At 42.4% G+C, this 11,411-nt stretch overlaps 1 protein-coding gene across 2 annotated transcripts; it reads left to right on the forward strand.

The window, feature by feature from the left end:
* Positions 1–6,012: 6,012 nt before the first annotated feature.
* Positions 6,013–10,878, forward strand: LOC119269990. Of its 2 annotated transcripts, none has more exons than XM_037551941.1 (7): positions 6,013–6,200; positions 7,128–7,178; positions 7,729–7,903; positions 8,204–8,370; positions 8,859–9,174; positions 10,209–10,375; positions 10,468–10,878. In XM_037551941.1, the coding sequence occupies exons 2-7, from the start codon at positions 7,157–7,159 to the stop codon at positions 10,617–10,619; spliced, it is 999 nt and encodes a 332-aa protein (XP_037407838.1). In that variant the 5' UTR covers positions 6,013–6,200; positions 7,128–7,156; the 3' UTR covers positions 10,620–10,878. The 2 variants fall into 2 exon arrangements, with proteins under 2 accessions (XP_037407838.1, XP_037407830.1); XM_037551933.1 differs by having other exon boundaries at positions 6,014–6,173.
* The last annotated feature ends 533 nt before the right edge of the window (positions 10,879–11,411 follow it).

The raw sequence follows: 11,411 nt of genomic DNA on the forward strand, positions 1-11,411 counted from the left end.
CGGTGCGGATGCCGATGACAGCGGCCCCCGGGACGGCAGAGGCCACACGGCCCCGAGCGACGGTTAGAGAGAGAAGAGGCGGGGGGATGCGGGTGAGCACGGGCAGCGCGTAGGCGACAGCAGCTTGGCAGGTGTGGCCAGTCGCCGGCGGGGCACGCGCGGGTGCGTGGCGGTGGGCTGCGATGCAGCAGCAGCAGAGGCCGGTGGGGTGAGCGGGTGAGCGAGCGGGGCGTCGGCTACGCAGGAGTCAGCGAGGGGAGCGAGGAGCGGGGGCTGACTCAACAATAAGGGCGGAGCGCGAGGCGAGGCCGCCGGGCGTGGTGGGGCGCGCAGAGGCACGGGTCGAGGCCTGAGCAGGTGGTGCGAGTCCGACTGTAACGGCGGGCGGTGGAGCTCGGCACAACGGCGGGGCGACTACAGGGCACGGGCAAGCTAATGACGAGGCGGAGGGGTGCATGCTCACCGGAGAGCCGGTCGTGGAGGGCAGCGGGCTCGAGGGAGGCTCGGGACGGTGTGGTGGTGCAGATCGACGGAGGGCATCGGCGGAGAAGAGGTGGTCGATGGCGACGTTGTGGTACAGCCCCGGTTGATTTGGTGCTCCTGGTCGACACAGACGGCGACAGGGGTCCTCCTCGAAATCACTTGGCGGCGCGGTGAAGTCCTTGGCCTCGCAGTCAATGACGGTGTGGCACCAGATGCGCTCGGGGAGGAGGGAGATCTGAAGAGGGGAGGCGGAGAGGGAGAGGCAAGCGAGCGAGGCAAGTGGGAGAGTGGGAGAGATGGCAGGGGGAGGCCGAGGCGTCAGAGCCTTATCCCCCCGCCAACGCTGGCAAGGACGCTTGGTGGCAACCTGGCGCGGGCGCTCGGTCACCCGCACAGTGAAGAAGGCACGGGATAGGGAAGCTGGGCCAGTTCGCGTGAGGTAGGTGGGCCGGCTTGGTGGGTCGAAGCCCGGAGAGTGTTGTTTCTTTCTTTTTACATTCCTTGTTTTCTAGCTTATTTTGTTTTAGTTTTATAAAATACCAAAGAAGCACCTAAATTAGAGTTATTAAATAACTCCACTACCTTAAATAACTTGACACATTAACTAAATAGTTTGTGTTTATGCATTAATTAAAAAGTATTTAATAATTACTTTAGCCATGTGTTATTTATTTTAGGCATTAAAAGCACATTATAAATTATGGGTTCCAACATGACAAATAAACAAAGATTATTTGCCACACATAGAACATTTTAGTTTTGACATTTGAAAACTTTTATTTTTGACTTTATTTTAAATTCGAATTTCGACCGGTTTTGATCCTACGCGAGTTGAACAACAGTAATCGTGGTGATGTGGCATCATTAGCAGAGGATTATTGTAGCTTGATTATCCGGGCGTCACAATTCAACAACTATTAGAGACATTAAATAGATGTACCACAACAAAACATGCTAAGCAAGAACGAACATTCTCAAAAAAATCTTTGGGGCTTTTCAGCAAATATACCGCTTTGTTTGTTGATATCGTTGAAGGCCTACAATCCTTAAGAAAAACTGATGATCTCTTCCCTTTCTTTGACAGAAATGGAGGTCTAATACAAATGTTCTTTCTCGAGGAAACACAAAGATAAGAACAAACAAGAACCTACCAGAAAAAAACAAGAATGCGCATAATGAACCGCCTTTTCTCATCCCTGTTATATTTGTATGTTCGATTCTGTATTCCACTATTAGGCGATCCCATGGAACAAGTATGCGACTCCACACGAACATGTATACCGTCATGATACACGAATCCATTACACACAATAACGAACAACCAACAACCTATATACATACACCATTGTTAGAATCTTGGCACAGTTTGGCAGTATAGGATCCATGTGTACCCCCACCACTGTTTGCCACAAATCATCTTCCTCACGAAAGCCAGCACCTTGATGGATCCAACACCCAACACCAAAGGAAGGCACACCTATGCTTGGCTAGACACCCTCGTCGCAAGCAAAAAAAAAAGAGAGAGCAAAAGCCATTGCTTCTTTATTCGTTGCATTATCTTTTACTAGGGTTTCACCACACCAAGCCACGAGGGCTGGCCTCTTATGGTGGTCGCCTCCAGTGACGAGAGGATCCTCGAAAGCAAGCAAAGAACAAGACCCATGAGAGCGATTCTTCAAAGAGGAACACGCCTGCACAAACTAGAGAAACGGAACCCCACCGGCACACCAACACGGTGAGTGCCGGCGTACTCCTAAACAGGGACCCCCAAACCTCCCGGCGACAGTAGAGTAAGCATCACCACCATGCTAATTATCTTAATTAAAATAAGTGTTTGGGAAGAATTGTCGGGGCCAATGGTTGTCGGCATTTGTTTTGACCTGAGTTCGCCACCTCACTCTAATTCTTGCAAAGATTATTCCAAGGTATTTTACTAAATGGGAGCCAACTGTTTAACGGTTTTTTATCCAATATAATGGACATTTCCTGTGTTTAAGGAAAAACTATCAAAACAGATGAATAGTAGGAAAGTGAGGCGAAGCCTGTTAGTGGACAATCAAGTGTAGAGAGATGGCAAAACAAGATTAGACATTTGAGACAATTCTTACGGGGTTGGGCCAGAAACGAGAGTGAGATTTACAAACAAGAAAAAGAGCGACTCACCGAGTTAATATATGCTCTAGATTTAAAAGCAGAAGTGAATATTCTTGATGCGGCGGTGCAGACCACGGAATCCGAAGCTGAGCAACGCTTACGAGCTCTTCTTAGAGAGGAGGAGCTCAAATGGGCATTGTGTGCTAAGGTTCTCAAGGTTGTCCAAGGGGGTGATAATACACAATTCTTTCACATGATTGCGAATGGAAAACATAGGAAGAAGAAAATAATCCAGCTTGAACAGGACGAAGGGACTATAGTGGCTCATGAGAACCTAAAAGCATATATCTCTAAATATTGTAAACAACTTTTCGGGCCTCCGACAGAGAGCATGGTTTCCCTTAATGAGTTTGTTATTGGAGATATCCCTCAGCTTCGGTCAGAGGAGAATGATATTCTATCTGCACCGTTTACTGAGAAAGAGGTTCTAGATGCAATATCACAAATGAAACCGAATAAAGCACCGGGACCAATGGGTTCCCTACGGAATTCTATAGGAAATGTTGGCATATTATTAAGGACGATCTTATGCCTATGTTTCAAGATTTTTTTAATGTTCACTTAGAACAGTTTCTTCTTAACTTTGGCATGATTATGTTGTTGCCAAAGAAAGAAGAGGCAGTTCGGATCGAGCAGTTCAGGCCAATATGTCTTCTCAACACGAGTTTCAAAAATATTCACAAAAGTGGGTACCAATAGATTGACACGGATCGCCCATTCGGTGGTGCAACCGAGTCAGACAACTTTCATGCCTGGGAGACACATTCTAGAAGGGGTGGTCGTCCTTCATGAAACGCTGCATGAAATTCATTGGAAGAAACTAGATGGGGTTATCTTCAAAGTGGATTTCGAGAATGCATATGATGAAGTTAAATGCCGCCCTTTCCTTCAGTAGGCAATGCACATGAAAGGTTTCAATGAGGCATGGCGGAACCAAGTGGGTTCTCTAGTCCAAAAAGGTAGTGTCGGAATTAAGGTTAATGATGATATCGGTCATTATTTTCAGACCCATAAGGGATTGATACAAGGGGATTCGATTTATCCTCTCTTATTTAATATAGTGGCAGATATGTTGACCATTCTTATCAGCAGGCCAAGGAAACCGGCCAAGTGGATGGACTTGTCCCACATCTGGTTGATGGGGGAGTTTCCATTTTACAGTATGTTGATGACACTATCATTTTCATGGAACATGACATCGCAAAAGCTCGGAATATGAAACTCATACTCTATCTCTTCGAACAATTGTCTGGATTAAAAATCAACTTTCACAAGAGCGAGTTGTTCTGCTTTGGTAAGGCGAAAGAGGAGCAAGACACATATAGACACTTGTTTGGCTGTGAATTGGGTTCTTTGCCCTTTAGTTATTTGGGCACACTGATTCATCACCGTAAGCTATCTAATAAAGAATGGAAATGCATCGAAGATCGAATTGAAAAAAAGCTTAGCTGCTGGAAGGGCAAGCTAATGTCATATGGAGGTCGGCTAGTACTTATTAACTCAGTACTTACTAGTATGCCGATGTTCCTGTTATCTTTCTTCGAGGTTCCGAATGGGGTGCAGAAGAGACTTGATTTCTTTCGATCTCGTTTCTTCTGGCAGTCATATGATACTAAGAAGAAACATCGCCTCGCACGATGGGATTTAATATGCCGACCCAAGGACCAGGGGGGACTCGGTATTGAAAACCTGGAAATTAAGAATAAATGCCTTATGAGTAAATGGCTTTATAGGTTAGCAGCAGAGACGGATGGTATGTGGGCACAAATATTACTCAACAAGTATTTACAATCGAGAACGCTAACCGAGGTCACTGCGAGACCAACTGACTCGCCATTCTGGAAGGGGCTCATGCGAACGAAAGATTTGTTCTTTTGGAGGGTCAAATTCTTGGTGGGCAATGGGATGTCAACAAGATTTTGGGAGGATATATGGTTAGGGGAGACGTCACTAGCCTTAAAATACCCCACCATGTATAATATTGTGCAACGTAAGGAATATTCAATTCAGGCGAGCGTTAGTTGGGGAGCGTTGGAATGTTTGGATGCACTTGGTACGGAGATTGATAGATGTTCAATTATCCGACCAAACCCGATTCGATACACTGAAAGTTGGCTAGAATCGGAGTGTTTACGATGAAATCTTTTTACATGGATCTAATTAATTCTGGCCCAATCCCGAGATCGATACATATTTGGAAGGTTAAGGTTCCCTTGCGCATTAAAATTTTTATGTGGTTTGTCCACAAGCAAGTGATCCTCATCAAAGATAATTTACTAAAGTGACGGTGGGCAGACAGTTCACGTTGTTGTTTTTGTGATCATGATGAAACAATACAACACTTATTCATAGATTGCCCACTCGCGAAATTACTTTGGAGAACGATCCATATAGCCTTTAACATTACTCCTCCAGTTAGCATTGAATCGTTATTTAGGACGTGGTTAGCTGGGATTGATCATCTTATTGCGTCTCGTATTCGGACTGGAATATGTGCGCTTGTTTGGGTTATACGGAATTGTAGGAATGATATGATTTTTAACAGACAACATATTTTAACTTTCTTGCATGTAATTTTCAGAGCTACAATATGAATTCGTACGTGGTCCTTACTCACTCCTACGAATTCCAAAGAGTCATTGGTTACTGGGTGCAACCAGTGAAAGATGGTAGCACGGCCTATATTCAACCGGTTTGGATGGCGGTCACATAACAAGATATGAGTCTAGGGAGCTTGTCCTTTATGTTGTCATAACGGTTGTAATATTGAGCATTTACATTTTTTTCTTTTTTACTCCGCTTGTGAGCTGTAATACCTTTATAACTTTGTGGTACTTCTGAGATTTTTTAATAAAATGACCGCATGCATCTTTCAGATGTAGAGGCCGGAGGCACGCCTCCTTTCAAAAAAAAGTAGGAAAGTGAGGAGAATATGAGTTCCCATTCGCACTATCAGTTTTCCTTCAGGGAGCAGCTACCAACCCAGCAAGATTACACGAGAGACGTAGTAAATCAGAGTGAGAGAGGGGGAAAAGAGAGAAGCAAAATAGTGAACGCGTCAGTCTGCTTTAGTGTATTGTAAAAAAAGAAAAAACTTGCAAGAAAATGGCTTCTTATTGCTTTTAATAAGGGATAAGGGAGAAAAGAAACGGAGAGACGGACGCAGGAGGGACAGAGGATAGAAAAGTGGCGGCCAAGTGCTCTCGCTGCTCTGTGTGACCTGTGACCGTCGCCCAGAAGTAAAAATGGTGAACGCGCCAGTCAGCTTTAATGCAAGGAAAAGAAACCTTGCACCAAAATGGTAAAATGGCAGCTGAGAAGAAAGAAAAGAGACGGGAAGGAAAATGGAGCGACGGACGGACGGGCCGAGACAGAGGAGAGGAAAGTGAGGGGCAAGCGCTGTTCCTCTTTGTGACTCGTATCTTTGTTGCGTGGAGAGGCCACCAGCCCCTTCTACACTTCCATTAAAACCCCACTCCCCTGCCTCGCACCTCCGGCTCCGGGACCCCGACGAACGCCGAGGAAGCCATTGTGAGGTACTCTCAGTCCGCCCCCAAATCCAGGTCTCTCTCTTCCTCCGCTTCTTCATGGCAGTCGCTAATCCCGTCTCTTTACCGCGGATTATCGCATACTGCTGTTCTTCACTTCTTCTGGAGTTGAGGGTTTCCAGAGTTTTTCTTTTCTTTTCACGAAACATGATTCAGGGTTCTTCATGGAAGCCGCAAATCCCGTCTCTTTACCGCGGATTATCGCATCCTACGCTGTTCTTCACTTTTTCTTCTGGAGTTGAGGGTTTTTCAGACTTCCAGTTCTTTTTTTCTTTTCACGAAACAGGGATTCAGGGTTTCCAGGTCTCTCTCTTCCTTGGCTTCTTCATGGAAGTCGCTAATCCCGTGTCTTTAGCGCGGATTATCGCATCCCGTCTCTTCACTTTTTCTTCTGGAGTTGAGGGTTTCCGGTTTTTCTTTTTCTTTTCACGAAACAGGATTCAGGGTTCTTCATGGAAGTCGCAAATCTCGTCTCTTTACGGCGGATCGCGCGCTTGGCATCCAGACCTTTTGGATTTTTCAGACTTCCAGTATTATTTTTCACTTTTTCTTCTGGAGTTGATGTTTTTTCAGACTTCCAGTATTATTTTTCCCAAAACAGGGATTCAGGGTTTTGGGATGCAAGTTCTTGGCCTTCTTTTCGTAATCGATCGAGGGGTAAAGCGCGTAGGTTTTTAATAGTCGATCTGTTCGTGTATAGAGACTTCTACTTCTTGTTCTCTCCTTTATTTTGGCGGGTAATGATTTTTACATGCCATGGTCATCATTTTTCACCAAGATTGGCTCTGCCTCTCAAGATTCTGTAGTATGTTCTTGACCCAACAGTATGGCATGATAATTAATTTTTTGGTCTACCGTGGTTCTTAGTACCAGTAGTCTATATGATGATGTGCTACCTTTACCTGAGATTGGCTCTACCTGATGATTTAATCTCACTTGCAGAGGAGGATTGAAGAGGAAGGGGCAGATCTATGGGCAACTGCAAGAGTTCATGTATGTATGCCTAGCCAATCGTGATGTTTCGACTTTGTCTTTAATAAACCAAAAAATAAAAGTTAGATGTTTCGACTCTGTTTTTTAAAAACCAAATAAAAGTTAGATGCTTGGACTCTGTCTTTTTAAGCTGTTATTAAAGTTAGATGTAATTTACAGCATTAAATCCTTGGCAAAAGTCAAGGCAGGAATATGAAATCCTAGCTCTTACTTGAAGATGGCTAGCTAGTATGTTGAGTATATCACTCTCCTTATCTAGAAACACAAAGTTGTTTGAGTGCTGGTCTTGATGTCTTGTTGATTAGAAGCGGTAGTACAAGCTAATGACATACTATAAGAAAGTACCTGATTGGCGACATGAATAACTATATGCGTTCAAGATTTGATTCATTTAATCAGGACATGAAAAACTTATGTGCTGTTGTTCATTCTTAGGGTTGTTGATATTGTACTCTGTTCATTTGGAACTGCAACATGCACATGACTTTTCTCATAGCATGTTCTCTCTTTGTTTTCTAATTTTGAGTTATTGCATTTGTGCAAATATCAGCTCGTGCACGCCTAGGAAAGGCCCATGTCGTTCCGGATTCAGAATGGAGGATGCAGGACTTTGGAAAGACCCATGTTCCTGATTTAGAATGGAGGATTAATGACTTCTCATCGCTGCTTGAGACAGGAGCTAAGTCAGCAAAATCTGACGCTTTTCACTGCTCTGGGTATAACTGGTATGCACCATAATTGCAGGAGAAACTCTACAATATTCATGTATTAGCTGTAAAAATACCACCTGGCTTGTTTTAGTAGAAAAGGTAATTATATGTTATCCATATACACATTGATTTAGGATGCCATTTACTGTTTTGATCGATCATTGATGTAATCAAATTAGCAATCACAGTCTCATAAACAAACAGTCACAGGCTAAAACTTGATATGGTGCATGAAGTGAAGAAATTAGACTTCATTCCTACTTCTATTATGAATGCTAGACTGACTTTGGTTTCTTGCATGATTTCATTCACCAGGTACCTGCAAGTGAGTCCAATGCATAAGGAAATTGGTTCTGAAACGCCATATGTTGCTCTTTGTCTGAAGATATCTCAAGCAAGTATGGTGCCAGGTCACACGGTGCATGTGGTTTTTGAGTTGTCAATATACAACCATACAAAAGGAATGTACTGCGGATGCAAAGGTAGTCTCATGGTTGTGTTTTTTCAAGCACATCCATCATATTACAGCTACGAATCCATAGTCCTCTGTGTGTCATAAGTTTGAGAATTAAATACCATGATTCCATCATTACAAGTCAACATCTGTAAATATCGAAATATCGAAATATGGTTGTGTTTTACCGTTAACAAGTTGCTTTGTATTTTCTTTGCTGTCAAGTTTCTCTGTAGACCTTCAGGAATTTGGAAGGTTCAGATGGCATAGACATGTTTCTCACTTGAGATATTACAAGTTTCTCTGTAGACATTACAAGTTTCACAGTTGGGACTATTATGTTTCAGATGGCATACACATGTTTCTCTTTAAATTTGATTATCATTATTCGGATGTAATTCACTACCTTGCTTTCTTAGCTATATAGGGTGAAGGTTGGTTAGTATTATTTGGTATATTTGCGTCTTGCATACAAGTTCTTCATTCTCTAATATTCTAACCTTTAACTAACCGCAGATACCTACAACTTCCATTTCAAGAATACCTACTCGAAGGAGCAATGCTTGATTCCTCTTCAAGAGCTACTGAAATCATCTGCTTTTCTAGTTGATGATAGTTGTGTGTTTGGTGTGGAGATATTAAAAATTGATGTCTCCTCTCCTGAAAAGAAGGCTGTTGTGGTTCAGAAGAAGGATACCACAGTTCAGAACCTCTTTGTTCAGAAGAAGGGGTTCGTCAAAGGGACATACACTTGGAACATGAACAATTTCCTTGAACTGGACTTGGATCACTTTGTCCGTTCTCCTACATTTGAAGTTGGCGGGCATAAATGGTATGCACCTGTTACCAGTTAGACAGTTACATCACAAATGATTTATATAAATGGTATGCATGTGTTACCCAACATTTTAGCTTACTAGATAATTGCCCGTGCGTTGCAACGGGAGTATAAACATTCTAGACTGCATGTCCATTATTATATTGATGCGCTAAAATCATAGCAAGTTCTTGTACGCAATCGCCATGATTTACCTGGCATTTTATTGTTAAGCACTTATTTGATAAGAATTTAATAACTTACCAAACAAAATATGTTTTTATTTTGGTAAGTTAATAAAACATGACACAATTGATTCTATTTTAGGGATAATGTATGGGAGAAAAATCAAAGATGTGAGAGAAAAATCAAAGAGGAGAAAGAAAGAGTGGAACGTATATAAGGAAAGTTGGACGAAAGAGAGGTGAAATGGAAACCTTACATTCTTTTTAAGTAGTAGAGATACGTATCCTTAGCTTACCGTACCTGGTCACTGTACAAACTTCTTTTTTACTCTTTTATTTATGACAACGGACATTAGTAATGACCAGATCTTTGTGCAAGGCGAGGTCCTTCAGATATTATAACTGGACATTTTAGCTTGATACAACCAAAGAACTGTTAGTATATTTACAGATATGCGTAGCGCATTCCAGTTTTAGGAGAAACAGGTTTTTGGAATCATGCTGCACCAAAAATTCTGAAACCAATGTAGTACTAAAATATATGTTGAATAAAAGCTAGAAATTTCATTTTCATGTATATATTTGATACCACCCATTCTTGTATGTGCCACATACCATCGATTATTTTCTCAGATTGTTTTTGTGCAACATTGTACTCCATTATCTTGTACTGTAGTGAACTAGTGATGTTTTGTTTAGATTTTTTTGTACAATTGTAATGCCACCATGTCCTGTCCAAAGTTAACCTGCCTACAGCCAAGCTCAGCCACAACTTTATGATTTCAGTAACTAACCACATTCTTCAAATACATTTTCCTGGGTACCAAATTATTTTTGAAGTTACAGTTCCCATTTTCTTCACAGGTACATCCGCATCTATCCACGTGGTGACAAGTACAGCACTGATTGCCTCAGCTTGTACTTATTCCTGGATGCATCGGATGAGCTCCATCTCGAGTCCAAGAAGGTGGTTGTAATGACCCTGTCCATCCTGGACCAAAAGAATGGGAAACGCTTGACTGCAACTTCAGGTTCAGCTCTCCTTAGCAAGTATCAGTGCTAGCAGCTAGTATCTGTAACTTCATGATGATTACAGTTCATCTTACTTTTATGGTGATCGCAGGTCTCTTGGTGTTTACTGGTGGACACGGCTGGGGATGGGCTGATTTCCTTGGACTCATGAAACTCAAGGACCCGTCGGGAGGCTATGTTGTGGGATCGAGCTGCATTGTGAAGGCGGATCTCACTATCGTTGGTTCATCCAATGATGGTTAGATGTTTACCTCATGGCCTGATGGAGAGATGTTTACTTCTATTTGAGATAATGTTGTGGTAGCACTACTAAAAACTTGTGGGGTGATTCAGTAGTAATGAGCTGGATTTGAGACGTGAGATGATTTCACGCATATATGTCTAGATATATGTATCGAACAGATTATGTCATCGGAAGTACTTCTATATGCATGGATGATGCAACTATGTTGGTTAGCTTGTTTCGCTACATAGATGTTTGGTTCAGCTGAACCATGTTATCTCTCGCTTAGTTTTTGTGCATCATGGATGTTCCCAGTTGATGAATCATATAGTCATATGGTTCCATGTAAAGCAGTTTGCGTCTATAATTTATTTTGAGAGCGAAGGTGTTTCATCTGCCCTCCGTCCAGTGGCAGTGCTTCATGGTGACTATTATGTCCAACCACACCATATAATTAAGGTTTGCAGCCTATGTTTTAATACTTTTAGATATAGTTTGTGTACGCATAAACTGAACTAGTAGGCAAAGTGCGGTGCCACGCCACATGTGTAAGCGCCCATTGTTAGATTAGTTATCGTTCATTCAGTCGTTATTCTTATTTGAAAGATCAAGTGAAAAATGGCAGCAGCTGTAATGTTAATGGAAGAACAGGCCATCTTTGCGAAAGTGACTGTGCCATTGCAATACTACTCATTCATTCAGGTTCCAGTAGAATATCTGATACTTCCTCCATTCCTAAATGTAAGTCTTTTTAGAGATTTCAGCTAGTGACTACATACGAAGCAAAATGAATGAATCTATATTCTAAAATA

Source organism: Triticum dicoccoides, chromosome 1A (genome assembly GCF_002162155.2).
Source record: "Triticum dicoccoides isolate Atlit2015 ecotype Zavitan chromosome 1A, WEW_v2.0, whole genome shotgun sequence".
In the NCBI taxonomy this organism is placed as follows: Eukaryota; Viridiplantae; Streptophyta; class Magnoliopsida; order Poales; family Poaceae; genus Triticum; species Triticum dicoccoides.